The sequence below is a fragment of the Cherax quadricarinatus genome, unplaced genomic scaffold, assembly GCF_038502225.1.
Source record: "Cherax quadricarinatus isolate ZL_2023a unplaced genomic scaffold, ASM3850222v1 Contig50, whole genome shotgun sequence".
Classification (NCBI taxonomy): domain Eukaryota; kingdom Metazoa; phylum Arthropoda; class Malacostraca; order Decapoda; family Parastacidae; genus Cherax; species Cherax quadricarinatus.
The window spans coordinates 87,372-106,973 of record NW_027195076.1 but is presented as its reverse complement, the minus strand read 5'-3'; the positions used below and the strand labels follow the sequence as shown (position 1 = coordinate 106,973).

At 38.8% G+C, this 19,602-nt stretch overlaps 1 protein-coding gene across 4 annotated transcripts in view; it reads right to left on the bottom strand.

Annotated features, from left to right (window-relative positions):
* Positions 1-9,556: 9,556 nt before the first annotated feature.
* Positions 9,557-19,602, bottom strand: part of LOC128686960 (protein O-linked-mannose beta-1,2-N-acetylglucosaminyltransferase 1) — a 63,791-nt gene continuing 53,745 nt past the window's right edge. For 3 of the 4 annotated variants that reach the window (XM_053774273.2, XM_053774275.2, XM_053774274.2), the window contains 3 exons: positions 18,051-18,227; positions 17,157-17,291; positions 10,533-10,770 (listed from right to left, as the gene is read on the bottom strand). In XM_053774273.2, the coding sequence (XP_053630248.2) occupies positions 10,674-10,770; positions 17,157-17,291; positions 18,051-18,227 (409 nt within the window). In that variant the 3' untranslated portion in view covers positions 10,533-10,673. Of the gene's footprint in view, positions 10,771-17,156; positions 17,292-18,050; positions 18,228-19,602 lie in introns of all 4 variants that reach the window. The other variant, XM_053774272.2, reaches the window with a different exon arrangement.

The following is a 19,602-nucleotide window of genomic DNA, read 5'->3' as shown; positions in this document are numbered from 1 at the left end:
CAGCACTTCAGAAGACAATAAGAACTAAGAAAAGCAAAATTAGAAATATTGTTGAGTTACCGCTTAGCAAAAGATCACATAGTTACCGTTTTTTATGATAACTGCGGCGTTGAACTCTACGGGAATTGACTGCCGAGTATCGTTGTTAATAATAATACGTAATAATAGTAAGTAAGTAAGTAAGTAAATTTATTCAGGTATACACAATACAGTTACATAGAATTATCATACATAGCAGCATATGTGTAGAGAACCTAGGACTTTTTTGGGTTATCCTAGGTTCTCTACACATATGCTGCTATGTATGATAATTCTATGTAACTGTATTGTGTATACCTGAATAAATTTACTTACTTACTTACTATTATTACGTATTATTATTAACAACGATACTCGGCAGTCAATTCCCGTAGAGTTCAACGCCGCAGTTATCATAAAAAACGGTAAGTATGTGATCTTTTGCTAAGCGGTAACTCAACAATATTTCTAATTTTGCTTTTCTTAGTTCTTATTGTCTTCTGAAGTGCTGAATGACTGACACAGGTTTTTTTTTAAGTATAATAATAGTATAAATACAGGTACAATATGTTAATACAGACAGATTGGCTTTATATAGTAATTATGTAAAACTGATCCAAGGATAACCTACTACTACTAATAATAATAATCTTTATTTCTACGAGTACCTGTACAAGGTATACAAGCATTGACACCATGCCCAGCCCTTCTAGGGCAGGGTAGGTGCCTGAGCCAGAGCTTGCAGCTCCCAAGACTGTCATTCCCATAAGCCCCTTTGAGGCGGGGATGGCAGACCAGAGAGGCCTAGCTTCTCCCTACGAGCCCCGTGAGGGCAGGAAATGTGGCTAGGCCTGAGGATAGTTGGTCCCAACGATGAGGGGGTACTTGTACCTCCTCCCATGGGAGACTTAGGTCTCAGACACTTCCTCGACAGGGAGCCAAGGCCGAGCCACCATTTGGAAAAGGCCCGGATCGGGAGAATACTGGCAAATCAACAAGAAGAAGGTATACAAGCCTAGCTGACATCAATAACATACTACTATATAGAAAGCCCCTTGTTATGCAGAGCATTTCGGTCATATCAGGTCAATTTTAACAAACCAAAGTACGGGTGGGAATTGAACTCGCAGCTAATGAGTCGTAAAACTCCAGACCAGTGTGTAAGTTAGGTCACTTTTGTCCCAGGATGTGACCCACACCAGTCAACTAACACCCAAGTACCTATTTTACTGAGAGGTGAGTGAGCAATCATCCCACTCAACTCACAACCTAGTGGACCTGGGTTCGAATCCATTACAAGGCAGAAGGTGGAGGCAAGTAAATGGGGGGTTAGTCAGCCATACAACACCTAGGAAATGGGATTATTATTATTATAATAAAAAAGAAGCGCTAAGCCACAAAGGCTATACAGCTAGGAAATGGGAAGTAATCAGGTATGATAAAACAAAGAAATGAGCCCTTCACCAGCATCAAGGCACCTTCCTCAAAGGTTGGGTGAGGACAACATTATTCATTGGAAACAATATGCTTCTAGAAGAGTGCCTTGAGGCTGATTAAGGATTTTTGATCCAAGGAATTAGAGCTACCTCTCCATTCCATGGCTTCGACCTGATTGCTTATTTCCCAGGCATTGCATGAGCCCAACAAACGTAGCACATCCCGGTGAATATGATAATTAACTGGAAGCATTTTACAATGTCTAATGAATTTGGAAGAAGTCACTGACCTCAATAACAGTGTATGTAACTGATAAAATAGAGATAACTGGTCGCTATCCAGCATTAAATCTACTGAGAAGAAAGAAAAATATGAAATTATTATGGTTATTATTACAATCATTACTAAGCATTGAACCTATATGGGTCATACAGCACTGTTTTATTATGATCAGATCACTATGATCTAAGAAAGAAAAATGAAAAAGGATGAATTATGGTTAGATCATTAAGATCTAGGTTATGGCCCTTCCCTTGTGGGTTTAGCACTTAGTATTGATTATAATAATAATCTAAGCTATGGCTAGATCCAGGTATAGTTATGCCTTTGGATATCAAGAATAAGCTTGGAAGTGTTATGGATCAGGAAATACTATTCAAACCCTACAGGTTTAGTGCTTCTGACAATTATCATATTTATTATTTATAATAGTAATAAGGTTTTTACTACTTGCCTTAAATTCATCATTTTCATCACTAGTTTCTCAAGTAGTCTTGCCTAAGATCACTATATAACTGCTTTGGTTTTTCACAAATTAAGTGTTTCAGAAACACAGTCACCGGCCAATTGTTTTTCATTAATGCACACTAACCAAAGTTTTTCCATTTCTTCAGTTATCTGTGACCTTTTCACAGCAAGAATTTTCACTCCTTTCACCACATCAGCCCTCTTTATTGCCTCCTTTTTTTTCAATATGGAAGATATGGTGGATTTCACCATACCATATTGAGTGCCCAGGTCTGACACACGTGTTCCACTTTCCCACATCGTTGAGATGGACCTTTTTGTCTAGGTAGAACATCAGGGCAATATCCGAATACCGAGTCAAGTTTTTCTCGAAAAAGTTGGGGAATATCAAGTTGTATGAATGTAGGGACGTATTAACATTGAGGTTCCACTGTATTATCCTTCTAGGGATAATGTGTGAGGATTAGATTTTGCCACCGAAGTGGCTAGTTTATTGTGCACCCCATATCCATCCTGTGGACGGTAGCACAAGAGCATATGGATACACAAAAGGCCCAGGAACTAGGCCCCAAAGGGTTAACAGGAATACATATGGATTTATATCTACATATCTATAGTTCACTTATCTGTTACAAGCAAATTTAGGAAATTTGCTTAGTATATCTGGTATCTTATTTTCATTAATAAGATATCTTGACATGTCACATAGGTTATTATACTGTCTGTCTCTGTATTCTTCAATAAGTTGACAATTAAGCACATAGTGTTCAAGAGAGTGACCATATGCCTGATCACATAATTTACATTTAGTTTGATCATCATCTGTGTGTCTCCCAAACTGCCAGAAGTACTTGTAACCAAGCCTAAGCCTGGCCACTACAACATCAGTCAGTCTGTTCACATTGCAAGTTGCTCCATAAACATACTTATCTACGTTCATGTTATCATAGTGGGTTATAGATCTACTCAGGCTTCTAACTGCATTCCTATAACAATCATTTTCATTATTTACTTCTCTCCTAATATTATTCCTAATGCTAGACACAGTTATACCAAAGTTATATTCTACATTCTCCTTCTGGGTACTCTTCTTGGCTAACATATCAACTTTATCATGAAGGAGTAATCCAATGTGTGATGGGATCCATAGCAATTGTACATTAATTCCTTTGTCCCTAATTTTTGAGTATCTATACCTGGCTTCTCCAATGAGCATGTTGTTGGAGTCATTATATGAGTCAAGAGCCTTCAATGATGACATAGAATCAGTAATGATGATAGAGTCAAGCTCAGTGTCATAGGTTAGCTTTAGCGCCATTAGGATTGCAAACAATTCAGTTTGCAGTGTAGACGCCCAGTTGTTAATTCTTATGCCTAACTCAACAAATTTATTATCGTTTTTAACAAGGGAGGTGGCAACAAGAGCAGATGCAGCCCTGCCAGAAGACTCCTGTTTAGATCCATCAGTGTATATAACTTGTGATAACTTATTACTACCAGCTAGGTGAGAAATTTCTTCTTGAGCAGTTGCTCTAACAAGAGATTTAAGGAAGGGATTACTAGCAATGAGCTTCTTGGGAGGGACTTGTAGGTATGTGATATTAAATGAACACATCTTCCACGGAGGGGTGAAATGCTTTTGTTGCCTACAGTGATACAGTTCATGCAGGTTATAAAACTTGATGTAATTACACGTTTTCACAATCCATTTAGATCTTTAGATTTTGTCACCGAAGTGGCTAGTTTATTGTGCACCCCATATCCATCCTGTGGACGGTAGCGCGAGAGCATATGGATACACAAAAGGCCTAGGAACTAGGCCCCAAAGGGTTAACAGGAATACATATGGATTTATATCTACATATCTATAGTTCACTTATCTGTTACAAGCAAATTTAGGAAATTTGCTTAGTATATCTGGTATCTTATTTTCATTAATAAGATATCTTGACATGTCACATAGGTTGTGTGAGGAGCTCATCACATCTTGCCAAAATATTCCTATATTGTCGCAGTACAGGAGGACCCCACCTTTATGGTGCTTTGCTTTAGAGCATTTTGCTAATGCATTGGTTTTCAATTACATACCCATTCTTTCTTTATTCAGACTTCCTACAATAAATATACTCACCACTCACTGTAAGCTAAGGACGAAAATATTTTAAGGTATGTGATGTGTCCTAGGTAGTAGGTTGGTAGACAGTAACCTCCCAGGGAGGTACTACCATCTTGCCGAGTGTAAAACGGAAGCCTGTAATTGTGTTTACGTGATGGTAGGATTGGTGGTGTCTTTTTTCTGTCTCATTTTATGAGACAAGATTTCACTTGCATGTACGTACAAGCATATATATATTTTTTTTCTTTTCAACAAGTCGGCCGTCTCCCACCGAGGCAGGGTGACCCAAAAAAGAAAGAAAATCCCCAAAAAGAAAATGCTTTCATCATCATTCAACACTTTCACCACACTCACACATAATCACTGTTTTTGCAGAGGTGCTCAGAATACAACAGTTTAGAAGCATATACGTATAAAGATACACAACATATCCCTCCAAACTGCCAATATCCCAAACCCCTCCTTTAAAGTGCAGGCATTGTACTTCCCATTTCCAGGACTCAAGTCCGACTATATGAAAATAACCGGTTTCCCTGAATCCCTTCACTAAATATTACCCTGCTCACACTCCAACAGATCGTCAGGTCCCAAGTACCATTCGTCTCCATTCACTCCTATCTAACACGCTCACGCACGCTTGCTGGAAGTCCAAGCCCCTTGCCCACAAAACCTCCTTTACCCCCTCTCTCCAACCCTTTCGAGGACGACAATTACCTCGCCTTCCTTCCCCTATAGACTTATATGCTTTCCATGTCATTCTACTTTGATCCATTCTCTAAATGACCAAACCACCTCAACAACCCCTCTTCTGCCCTCTGACTAATACTTTTATTAACTCCACACCTTTTCCTAATTTCCACACTCCGAATTTTCTGCATAATATTTACACCACACATTGCCCTTAGACAGGACATCTCCACTGCCTCTAACCATCTCCTTGCTGCTGCATTTACCACCCAAGCTTCACACCCATATAAGAGTGTTGGTGCTACTATACTTCATACATTCCCTTCTTTGCCTCCATAGATAACGTTTTTTTGACTCCACATATACCTCAATGCACCACTCACCTTTTCTCCCTCATCAATTCTATGATTAACCTCATCCTTCATAAATCCATCCGCCAACACATCAACTCCCAAATATCTGAAAACATTCACTTCTTCCATACTCCTCCTCCCCAATTTGATATCCAATTTTTCTTTATCTAAATCATTTGATACCCTCATCACCTTACTCTTTTCTATGTTTACTTTCAACTTTCTACCTTTACACACATTCCCAAACTCATCCACTAACCTTTGCAATTTTTCTTTAGAATCTCCCATAAGCACAGTATCATCAGCAAAAAGTAACTGTGTTAATTCCCATTTTGAATTTGATTCCCCATAATTTAATCCCACCCCTCTCCCGAACACCCTAGCATTTACTTCTTTTACAACCCCATCTATAAATATATTAAACAACCATGGTGACATTACACATCCCTGTCTAAGACCTACTTTTACCGGGAAGTAGTCTCCCTCTCTTCTACACACCCTAACCTGAGCCTCACTATCCTCATAAAAACTCTTTACAGCATTTAGTAACTTTCCACCTATTCCATATACTTGCAACATCTGCCACATTGCTCCCCTATCCACTCTATCATATGCCTTTTCTAAATCCATAAATGCAATAAAAACTTCCCTACCTTTATCTAAATACTGTTCACATATATGCTTCAATGTAAACACTTGATCTACACATCCCCTACCCACTCTGAAACCTCCTTGCTCATCTGCAATCCTACATTCTGTCTTGCCTCTAATTCTTTCAATTATAACCCTACCGTACACTTTTCCTGGTATACTCAATAAACTTATTCCTCTATAATTTTTACAATCTCTTTTGTCCCCTTTCCCTTTATATAAAGGGACTATACATGCTCTGTGCCAATCCCTAGGTACCTTCCCCTCTTTCATACATATATTAAACAAAAGTACCAACCACTCCAACACTATATCCCCCCCTGCTTTTAACATTTCTGTCATGATCCCATCAGTTCCAGCTGCTTTACCCCCTTTCATTCTACGTAATGCCTCGCGTACCTCCCCCACACTTACATTCTGCTCTTCACTCCTAAAAGATGGTATACCTCCCTGACCAGTGCATGAAATTACCGTCTCCCTTTCTTCCTCAACATTTAAAAGTTCCTCAAAATATTCTCGCCATCTACCTAATACCTCCCTCTCCCCATCTAACTCCCCTACTCTGTTTTTAACTGACAAATCCATACTTTCCCTAGGCTTTCTTAACTTGTTTAACTCACTCCAAAATTTTTTCTTATTTTCATTAAAATTTCTTGACAGTGCCTCTCCCACTCTATCATCTGCTCTCCTTTTACACTCTCTTCACCTTTCTTTTACTCTCCATATACTCTGCTCTTCTTATAACACTTCTGCTTTGTAAAAACCTCTCATAAGCTAACTTTTTCTCTTTTATCACACCCTTTACTTCATCATTCCACCAATCACTACTCTTTCCACCTGCCCCCACCCTCCTATAACCACAAACTTCTGCCCCACATTCTAATACTGTATTTTTAAAACTATTCCAACCCTCTTCAACCCCCCCCCCCCACTACTCATCTTTGCACTAGCCCACCTTTCTGCCAACAGTCGCTTATATCTCCCCCGAACTTCCTCCTCCCTTAGTTTATACACTTTCACCTCCCGCTTACTTGTTGTTGCCACCTTCCTCTTTTCCCATCTACCTCTTACTTTAACTGTAGCTACAACTAAATAATGATCCGATATATCAGTTGCCCCTCTATAAACATGTACATCCTGGAGCCTACCCATCAACCTTTTATCCACCAATACATAATCTAACAAACTACTTTCATTACGTGCTACATCATACCTTGTATATTTATTTATCCTCTTTTTCATAAAATATGTATTACTTATTACCAAATCTCTTTCTACACATAGCTCAATTAAAGGCTCCCCATTTACATTTACCCCTGGCACTCCAAATTTACCTACTACTCCCTCCATAACATTTTTACCCACTTTAGCATTGAAATCCCCAACCACCATTACTCTCACACTTGATTCAAAACTCCCCACGCATTCACCCAACATTTCCCAAAATCTCTCTCTCTCCTCTACACTTCTTTCTTTTCCAGGTGCATACATGCTTACTATAACCCACTTTTCACATCCAATCTTTATTTTACTCCACATAATCCTTGAATTAATACATTTATAGTCCCTCTTTTCCTGCCATAGCTTATCCTTCAACATTATTGCTACTCCTTCTTTAGCTCTAACTCTATTTGAAACCCCTGACCTAATCCCATTTATTCCTCTCCATTGAAACTCTCCCACCCCCTTCAGCTTCGTTTCACTTAAAACCAGGACATCCAGCTTCTTCTCATTCATAACATCCACAATCATCTCTTTCTTATCATTTGCACAACATCCACGCACATTCAGACTTCCCACTTTGACAATTTTCTTCTTTTTATTCTTTTTAGTAATCTTTACAGGAAAAGGGGTTACTAGCCCATTGTTCCCGGCATTTTAGTTGACTTTTACAACACGCATGGCTTACGGAGGAAAGATTCTCATTCCACTTCCCCATGGATATAAAAGGAAAAGTAATAAGACCAAGAACTATTAAGATAAAATCAAAGAAAACTCAGATGAGTGTGTATAAATAAACGTGTACATGTATGTGTAGTGTGACCTAAGTGTAAGTAGAAGTAGCAAGACATACCTGTAATCTTTTATATTTATGAGACAGACCAAAGACACCAGCAATCCTACCATCATGTAAAACAATTACAGGCTTTTGTTTTACATTCACTTGGCAGGACAGTAGTACCTCCCTGGGTGGTTGCTGTCTACCAACCTACTACATACTACATACAAGCATATATATATACATATATATATACACACCTTCTCTGGGTTTTCTTCTATTTTCTTACTAGTTCTCACTCTTGTTTATTTCCTCTTATCTCCATTGGGAAGTGGAACAAAATTCTTCCTCTGTAAGCCATGCATGTCATAAAAGGGGACCAAAATGCCGGGAGCAAGGGGCTACTAACCCCTTCCCCTGTATACATTACTAAAGTTAAAAAAGAGAAACTTCTGTTTTTCTTTTTGGGCTACCCCTCCTCGGTGGGTTATGGCCAGTGCTTTGAAAGAAGTAATGTGTATACTGTATATGAATTTTTAGGCTTAGCTCTATTGCTTACTTAATATATGATGGTGTGAACATGTTATCAGGCTTTTATATGCATTTGAAAATGAAAAAAGGCTATGATTCGCTTTACAGAAATTTTCGATATACAGCAGTAGCCCATAACCTAACCTGCTGTATAGGTGGGGCCCTCCTGTATTTGCTTAATGGCATATTATTAATGTAGTATATTCATGGGAGAGTATTCAATCTAAGTCAATAGTCAATGTATAGGGCAGTGTTATTCACTAATTTTTGCAAGAGAGCCACTTCGGTTAAACACATTGATTGAGAGAGCCGCAGCTACTGCAAGTCAGCGTAACTCAACTAAATTAAGTAGTACTGAGCTGCTAGTGCAATATAGTAAATGAGAAAAATTAGACATGGTAATATTAGCCTGCATATCTTGTTATTAATAGTGGCTTGCAAGCCGCTGGTGGCTCGCGAGCCGCGCAATGAATACCACTGGTATAGGGAATGAGAGGATAATGTGGTTTGATCCAGGAAAATGAATGATTGCTTCAGCCACTTCTGTGAAAGATTACTGGGACTAAATAATCTAAACAAATTTAGTTGTGGAATAAAAAAAATCATTGTGCATAATAAATATTTATTTTGATAAATACTGTACGTAAATTCACTCTAGATTTTACAGTTTAATCATATAAAATAGATTTATAGTTTATGACTTAATAAAGTAAAACTGTACACATCATCAAACCTTAATTGCAATGAAGTTATAATTAGTGATGTAGAGTTACAAACCTAATTTTTTTGCAAATTTAATGAACATCTGTCTTCATAAACTGGTTCCTTGAAAACCTAAGTATGCAGTATTAAAACCTTTGATTCAGAGGTACCGGTATACTGTGCACAGCAATGCTACAAAAATAATCCTTTAGCAATATTAAAAATCATTAAACTTGATGACCTCTGGTAAGTGCAAGTTAGATATACAGTTCTGGAGTGCTAGTAACAGCAGGAACAATTTCATATACAGTACCCTTGCTTAACGTCACTGATAGGTTCTTGGAAACTGCAACTTTAAGTGAAATGATGTTTAACAAAACCAATTTTACCACATGCTAACTGAGGGGTGCACAGTGCACCTTTAACACTCATTGCAACAGGGTTAAATCAAGGAATAAATGTTTGCAAAGCAAATACTGTAAGGAGCACCTTCTACCACCACAGTTCAATAACAAATATGGCAAGGGGCACTCTCACACACCCACTCACTCATACTGGGACAATTTAGACATTCTAATTAACCTAACATGCACATCTTTGGGATGTGTAAAGAAACTGGAGTACCCGGAGAAAAACCCATGAGACATGGGGAGAATCTGCAAACTCCACACAGACAGTGGGCCCTGGCTTTGAATATATTTTTTTTTTCTCATCAATGTCATGATGAAATGACTGTAAGCAAGGACTTGCTGTATCCAGCTGTGTGTGGTTGCTAACTTAAAACTAATGAAGATTGAAGTCCTATGCATTACCAATATTTTACAGCCTATTTAGTAGTGTCATTATTTGAGTTAAGCTACCAAATTGTTAAACTGATACTTCTTTATAATAAATCTTATTTCACATTAAATTATCAGAATAAAATTGAGATGAGAGAAAAATTTAATTCTTAAAAAAATGATAAGGTTGTTGATCATAAAGCACATCAAGCAATAATCAAAGAACAACCATCTACACTAAAAAGTCATATTAATGAACATCATCTCTCATTCAGTACACAGAACTTATAATAACAGTTATGAACTCTGCCTTTAATGGGGCAACTTTTATGCTCCTCTATTAATCACAAATAGGAATTCTTAATACTATAAAGTGCAATTTAGTTATTAACACAATTAGAAAAAAAGAAAAGATGGAATCTTGTGCATTAATACTGTAGTATCATTTTATTTAATAGCTACCATATCCCACTAAGGAAGGATAATACCAAAAAAATAATCACATTCACCATAACTCATTCCCTAGCTCTAGTTCCAGGTGTAGAGACATCACAATTCAAATAATCCATTGAATTTCAACATCCCTATTCTTCCCTCAGAATACAGGCACCATATTTCCCGCTACCAATTTATCGCAGGATAACTTGAATTATTTACGGCAGACTGAGTGTGGTTGTATTGTAGGGTGACATTGCAAAGTGTTGGTTTCTATTGCTTAGAAAAATTACTTCATTTCCTTCCATACTGAACCTGCAAAATAAAAGTTAATTTAGCTCATTCCTTGTTTGGGATCTAGTGAGAAAATTCATAATGAAAAAATGCAATACAGTAGTGAACAAACTTTGGCACATCTACACTTTCAACATGCCTTGACAGAATATTGGATTATACATTACTAAATACAGCTTTTATCAGTCCACATATACATGTACTGTATACACACTAACAGAACAAAGCTCATTAGTATATATTTTCACAAGCAAGCATATTCCCAAAGTTAAAGAAATGCTCAAAGTTTTTAATTACAGATACACAAGAAAAATAACTAAGACGCCAACAAGGATGGGTAATACGTTATCAGAACAATACAACACTTCTAGCTGAGTTCAAACTAATGGAGTGTTTTATTTGTATGGAATACAATGACCATATATATGGTGTTACTATCAAGCTTCCAGGACAGCTACTGAAATGTTAATCAGTGTGTGTTTAGATGTGGACACAGGTCACTCTTCACACACAAAATTAGTTCATAAACTATTAGATAAAGATTTAATAAAATGAACAGAAACAGTGTGATGTGAGAAAATAAAATTACTACCAGATCACGTTTCTATGAAATCTCCCATTTCAGGACTAAATTTTCAGGTAAAGTCACAAAATGAGTCTCGTGGGTTTTTCCTGTACAAAACATGTTTCTTAAAGATTATGGTCTATAACAATTTAAATCTACTACTGGCAAAAGAGGTTATTAATTCTAAAAAAGCCAATATCAAACGAGTTTTTTTCTTAAAGCTTTCTTAAATATCAAATGCTGAATAGCATTTATCATAGAATTAAAATTGGCATCATGAAATGTATTATGCAAAATCAATTACCATTTTTAAAATACAAATTTTTTATTTTTTTTTATTATCACACTGGCCGATTCCCACCAAGGCAGGGTGGCCCGAAAAAGAAAAACTTTCACCATTTTTCACTCCATCACTGTCTTGCCAGAAGGGTGCTTTACACTACATTTGAACTGCAACATTAACACCCCTCCTTCAGAGTGCAGGCACTGTACTTCCCATCTCCAGGACTCAAGCCCGGCCTGCCGGTTTCCCTGAACCCCTTCATAAATGTTACTTTGCTCACACTCCAACAGCACGTCAAGTATTAAAAACCATTTGTCTCCATTCACTCTTATCAAACACGCTCACGCATGCCTCCTGGAAGTCCAAGCCCCTCGCACACAAAACCTCCTTTACCCCCTCCCTCCAACCTTTCCTAGGCCGACCCCTACCCCGCCTTCCTTCCACTACAGACTGATACACTCTACACTCTTAAAGTCACTCTGTTTCACTCCATTCTCTCTACATGTCCGAACCACCTCAACAACCCTTCCTCAGCCCTCTGGACAACAGTTTTGGTAATCCCGCACCTCCTCCTAACTTCCAAACTACGAATTCTCTGCATTATACTCACACCACACATTGCCCTCAGACATGACATCTCCACTGCCTCCAGCCTTCTCCTCGCTGCAACATTCATCACCCATGCTTCACACCCATATAAGAGCGTTGGTAAAACTGTACTCTCATACATTCCCCTCTTTGCCTCCAAGGACAAAGTTCTTTGTCTCCACAGACTCCTAAGTGCACCACTCACCCTTTTCCCCTCATCAATTCTATGATTCACCTCATCTTTCATAGATCCATCCGCTGACACGTCCACTCCCAAATACAGCGGACCCTCGACTAACGCTATTAATCCGTTCCTGAGAGCTCATCGTTAGTCAAAATAATCGTTAGTCAAGTTAATTTTCCCCATAAGAAATAATGGAAATCAAATTAATCCGTGCAAGACACCCAAAAGTATTGAAAAAAAAAATATTTAACACATGAAATATTAATTTTAATACACACAAACTGAAGAAGACATGCACAGTTACATGACACTTACCTTTATTGAAGATCTGGTGATGATTGATGGGGTGGGAAGAGGGGAGTGTGTTGATGGTCTTAGTGTTTAGAAGGGGAATCCCCTTCCATTAGGACTTGAGGTGGCAAGTCCTTTTTCAGGGTTACTTCCCTTCTTCTTTTAATGCCACTAGGACCAGCTTGAGAGTCACTGGACCTCTGTCGCACAACATATCTGCCCATAGAGGCCTGTACCTCCCGTTACTTTATGACATTCCTAAAGTGTTTCACAACATTGTCAGTGTCACCATTAAACACTTGTTCAGGTTTCAGTCCTTCACTGTCTATGTACTCCTTGAATTCCTGCACATATTTTTCAGCTGCTTTTTGGTCCAAACTGGCAGCCTCGCCATGCCTTATCACACTATGTATGCCACTATGATTCTTAAATCTCTCAAACCAACCTTTGCTGGCCTTAAATTCACTCACATCACCACTAGTTGCTGGCATTTTTCTAATTAAATCGTCATGCAACTTCCTAGCCTTTTCACATATGATCGCTTGAGAGATGCTATCTCCTGCTATCTGTTTTTCTTTTATCCATACCAATAACAGTCTCTCAACATCTTCTATCACTTGCGATCTCAGTTTCGAAAACATAGTTGCACCTTTGGCAAGAACAGCTTCCTTGATTGCCGTTTTCTTGGCCACAATAGTAGCGATGGTTGATTGGGGTTTTGTGTACAGCCTGGCCAGCTCGGAGATATGCACTCCACTTTCATACTTAGCAATGATCTCTTTCTTCATTTTTTTTTTTTCAACAAGTCGGCCATCTCCCACCGAGGTAGGGTGACCAAAAAAAAAGAAAGAAAATCCCCAAAAAGAAAATACTTTCATCATCATTCAACACTTTCACCACACTCGCACATTATCACTGTTTTTGCAGAGGTGCTCAGAATACAACAGTTTAGAAGCATACACATATAAAGATACACAACATATCCCTCCAAACTGCCAATATCCCAAACCCCTCCTTTAAAGTGCAGGCATTGTACTTCCCATTTCCAGGACTCAAGTCCGACTATATGAAAATAACCGGTTTCCCTGAATCCCTTCACACTCCAACAGATCGTCAGGTCCCAAGTACCATTCGTCTCCATTCACTCCTATCTAACACGCTCACGCACGCTTGCTGGAAGTCCAAGCCCCTTGCCCACAAAACCTCCTTTACCCCCTCTCTCCAACCCTTTCGAGGACGACCCCTACCCCGCCTTCCTTCCCCTATAGATTTATATGCTTTCCATGTCATTCTACTTTGATCCATTCTCTCTAAATGACCAAACCACCTCAACAACCCCTCTTCTGCCCTCTGACTAATACTTTTATTAACTCCACACCTTTTCCTAATTTCCACACTCCGAATTTTCTGCATAATATTTACACCACACATTGCCCTTAAACAGGACATCTCCACTGCCTCGAACCGTCTCCTCGCTGCTGCATTTACCACCCAAGCTTCACACCCATATAAGATTGTTGGTACTACTATACTTTCATACATTCCCTTCTTTGCCTCCATAGATAACGTTTTTTGACTCCACATATACCTCAACGCACCACTCACCTTTTTTCCCTCATCAATTCTATGATTAACCTCATCCTTCATAAATCCATCCGCCGACACGTCAACTCCCAAGTATCTGAAAACATTCACTTCTTCCATACTCCTCCTCCCCAATTTGATATCCAATTTTTCTTTATCTAAATCATTTGACACCCTCATCACCTTACTCTTTTCTATGTTCACTTTCAACTTTCTACCTTTACACACATTCCCAAACTCCTCCACTAACCTTTGCAATTTTTCTTTAGAATCTCCCATAAGCACAGTATCATCAGCAAAAAGTAACTGTGTCAATTCCCATTTTGAATTTGATTCCCCAAAATTTAATCCCACCCCTCTCCCGAACACCCTAGCATTTACTTCCTTTACAACCCCATCTATAAATATATTAAACAACCATGGTGACATTACACGTCCCTGTCTAAGACCTACTTTTACCGGGAAGTAGTCTCCCTCTCTTCTACACACCCTAACCTGAGCCTTACTATCCTCATAAAAACTCTTTACAGCATTTAATAACTTACCACCTATTCCATATACGTGCAACATCTGCCACTCTATCATATGCCTTTTCTAAATCCATAAATGCAATAAAAACTTCCCTACCTTTATCTAAATACTGTTCACATATATGCTTCAATGTAAACACTTGATCTACACATCCCCTACCCACTCTGAAACCTCCTTGCTCATCCGCAATCCTACATTCTGTCTTACCTCTAATTCTTTCAATTATAACCCTACCGTACACTTTTCCTGGTATACTCAGTAAACTTATTCCTCTATAATTTTTACAGTCTCTTTTGTCCCCTTTCCCTTTATATAAAGGGACTATACATGCTCTCCGCCAATCCCTAGGTACCTTCCCCTCTTTCATACATTTATTAAACAAAAGTACCAACCACTCCAACACTATATCCCCCCTGCTTTTAACATTTCTGTCATGATCCCATCAGTTCCAGCTGCTTTACCCCCTTTCATTTTACGTAATGCCTCACGTACCTCCCCCACACTTACATTCTGCTCTTCTTCACTCCTAAAAGATGGTACACCTCCCTGACCAGTGCATGAAATTACTGCCTCTGTTTCTTCCTTAACATTTAAAAGTTCCTCAAAATATTCTCGCCATCTACCTAATACCTCCATCTCCCCATCTACTAACTCCCCTACTCTGTTTTTAACTGACAAATCCATACTTTCCCTAGGCTTTCTTAACTTGTTTAACTCACTCCAAAATTTTTTCTTATTTTCATTAAAATTTCTTGACAGTGCCTCTCCCACTCTATCATCTGCTCTCCTTTTGCACTCTCTTACCACTCTCTTTACCTTTCTTTTACTCTCCATATACTCTGCTCTTCTTATAACACTTCTGCTTTGTAAAAACCTCTCATAAGCTACCTTTTTCTCTTTTATCACACTCTTTACTTCATCATTCCACCAATCACTCCTCTTTCCTCCTGCCCCCACCCTCCTATAACCACAAACTTCTGCCCCACATTCTAATACTGCATTTTTAAAACTATTTCAACCCTCTTCAACCCCCCCACTACTCATCTTTGCACTAGCCCACCTTTCTGCCAATAGTCGCTTATATCTCACCCGAACTTCCTCCTCCCTTAGTTTATACACTTTCACCTCCCTCTTACTTGTTGTTGCCACCTTCCTCTTTTCCCATCTACCTCTTACTCTAACTGTAGCTACAACTAAATAATGATCCGATATATCAGTTGCCCCTCTATAAACATGTACATCCTGGAGCCTACCCATCAACCTTTTATCCACCAATACATAATCCATAGTAATTCTCACCCTTTTTGCTGTAGGGTTGGCACTAGAAGCTTTCTTGGGGCCCATGGTGACTTATTTTGCAGGTGCAATCACTAAAAAGGCTGTGATAATATGAAATGTTCCAATTGTATGCTTGGAAGCGACCGTGGTGGCTTGTAAACACTGGCCAGAAGTGGAAGCGTCTCAGACGGAACGAATAGTGTTGGTTGAGTTTTTTAGCGCTAATCGAGGCAAAATTTTTGCGATAAAATGTATCGCTAGTCAGATTTATCGTTAATCGATGCCATCGCTGGTCGAGGGTCCACTGTATCTGAATACATTCACCTCCTCCATACTCTCTCCCTCCAATCTGATATCCAATCTTTCATCACCTAGGTGATGAAAGATGAAAATATGAAATATGTACCATAAATGAAAAGCAGGGAATTGTACTATTTTCTAAACCTCATTATTGGATGATTAACAGTTAGCATGTACAAACATCTACTTAATTTTGCAAATAAATAACAAAAAGGCACAATATTGTGAATGGAACAATACACAAATAACCCGCACACAGAGAGGACCTTATGACAATGTCAAGTGGCCCGGTGGTCTGGTGGCTAAAGCTCCCGCTTCACACACGGAGGGCCCGGGTTCGATTCCCGGCGGGTGGAAATTCCGACACGTTTCCTTACACCTATTGTCCTGTTCACCTAGCAGCAAATAGGTACCTGGGTGTTAGTCGACTGGTGTGGGTCGCATCCTGGGGGACAAGATTAAGGACCCCAATGGAAATAAGTTAGACAGTCCTCGATGACGCACTGACTTTCTTGGGTTATCCTGGGTGGCTAACCCTCCGGGGTTAAAAATCCGAACGAAATCTTATCTTATCTTATCTTGGTCCGACTTGGACCATTTACAAAGTCACACAAACATAAAGGAGAGAAGGGAGGGAGTATATGGAGGCCAGCAGACAGGGATGGGACAAGAGAGGTAGTAGGAAAAGGAAGAAGAGAGGTAGTTGTAGAGGTAGTAGTGGGGTCAGTCAAAGACTAAGAAAGAGGAGCACTGCAAGGGAGCCAGGGGCCCACAAAGGGTAGGAACAAGAGCACATATCTCACCGTAACAGCCCTCGGTGCAGTCCTCGTGGTGAGGAATGATCGTCATAGAAGAGTCCAAAACATCGACATAGAATCTTCATGCCACCGAATCCTGTCATGTCCAGCTCCATGTAGGGTACAACGTAAACTGACTGCCTGTATAAAGTCAAAATTTTATTTAGTATTTTTTTATTTTTATAATTTCAAATCAAGTTTGTCTTGTATCATTAAATGATGTTCCAGTCCAAGCGGAATCTATTATACAATGTGATACCAATGCATACTTTTGTTATTTTAATAATTATGGGGGAGCATTAACTCTAATGGGGTTTTGGGACGTAACTGCGTTTGATCCAAGGAGAAGATAACTCCAATTCCTGGGTAGAACTTTTATCCAATATCAAGGTATTCCCTTGGATGGTACATAAGCATTTATTGTCTCAACAATACCTTGATGCTAGTAAAGGGTTCTTGATATAAGGAATCAGACCCATCGTCCCTTTCCCTGGATAGAACTAGATTACCACCTTCACAGGCTCTGTATGACCTTCATAGGTTTAACACTCCCCATAAAGGCAATAATAATAATAATCACAGAGTATATGCCATCATCAAAGAGGTACGAAGTAGGCATGGCCAAACCATGACCTGAGTCACATGTGGATCTTTGGCTAATGTACTTTAGCTCGTGAGACAATATCTAGGTCTGACCCTGTCAGGTTTAACACTTAATTTGATTATATTGTTGATATTTAGATTTACTTTCTCTTCTGAGTGATGATTCATTGTATCATATTGAATGAGCAAATGAGTTTTACCCAGCTCACAGGCCATGATGTGGCCAGGATTATTCGTATGGTTTGTGCATGTGCATTGTTTGTTTTGGATTGTTAGTATTTAAATGATAGAACTTACTTGTCATCAAAGACTAGCTTCAAATTGGTAGTGGATTCATTTAATGCACAGGCATTAATGTCTTCCTTGGTGAGTGAGATCACATGGGCATGACTGGAATTTAATAACTCCAGCAGGTGGCTTTCGTATCGGTCAGAGGTCAGGGTGTCTGCATTACTGAGTGGTGATGTCATCTCTCTAAAGAAACATTACAACAGGAATTAAGAGTTATCTATTACATATTTGTCTGTATAACTTTATATATTTATCAATAAAAGTGTACAAAAGTGATGAACAATTGAATGCCAGGAGGATTAGCCAAGTTGCAAATGATGTTAAATTTATTACATTTAAGATTTTTTTTTTTTCCTATTATTGAAACCAGTGTCAATAATTTTTTTTTTTTTTTTTCCAACAAGTCGGCCGTCTCCCACCGAGGCAGGGTGACCCAAAAAAGAAAGAAAATCCCCAAAAAGAAAATACTTTCATCATCATTCAACACTTTCACCACACTCGCACATTATCACTGTTTTTGCAGAGGTGCTCAGAATACAACAGTCTAGAAGCATACGCATATAAAGATACACAACATATCCCTCCAAACTGCCAATATCCCAAACCCCTCCTTTAAAGTGCAGGCATTTTTCTGCCCTCTGACTAATACTTTTATTAACTCCACACCTTTTCCTAATTTCCACACTCCGAATTTTCTGCATAATATTTACACCACACATTGCCCTTAAACAGGACATCTCCACTGCCTCCAACCATCTCCTCGCTGCTACATTTACCACCCAAGCTTCACACCCATATAGGAGTGTTGGTACTACTATACTTTCATACACTCCCTTCTTTGCCTCCATAGATAACGTATTTTGACTCCACATATACCTCAACGCACCACTCACCTTTTTTCCCTCATCAATTCTATGATTAACCTCATCCTTCATAAATCCATCTGCCGACACGTCAACTCCCAAGTATCTGAAAACATTCACTTCTTCCATACTCCTCCTCCCCAATTTGATATCCAATTTTTCTTTATCTAAATCATTTGACACCCTCATCACCTTACTCTTTTCTATGTTCACTTTCAACTTTCTACCTTTACACACATTCCCAAACTCATCCACTAACCTTTGCAATTTTTCTTTAGAATCTCCCATAAGCACAGTATCATCAGCAAAAAGTAACTGTGTCAATTCCCATTTTGAATTTGATTCCCCAAAATTTAATCCCACCCCTCTCCCGAACACCCTAGCATTTACTTCCTTTACAACCCCATCTATAAATATATTAAACAACCATGGTGACATTACACATCTCTGTCTAAGACCTAAGACCTCTGTAGAGAGTGTGCACAAGTATAAGAAAAAAAAATTACCAACATTGTCAGCACTTTTTATTTCAGGGATCCTAACAGTGAAAGGGTTAATTAAAAACAGAGTCCAAAATACACACTATAGGCACTCCAGCCACTACAGCAACCTTTCCTCTGTTCATTGATCATGTTCTCAGGCCTCTCCTGTATAACAGTTGGCCTCCATTTTTAATCCACCACACAAAAAATTAC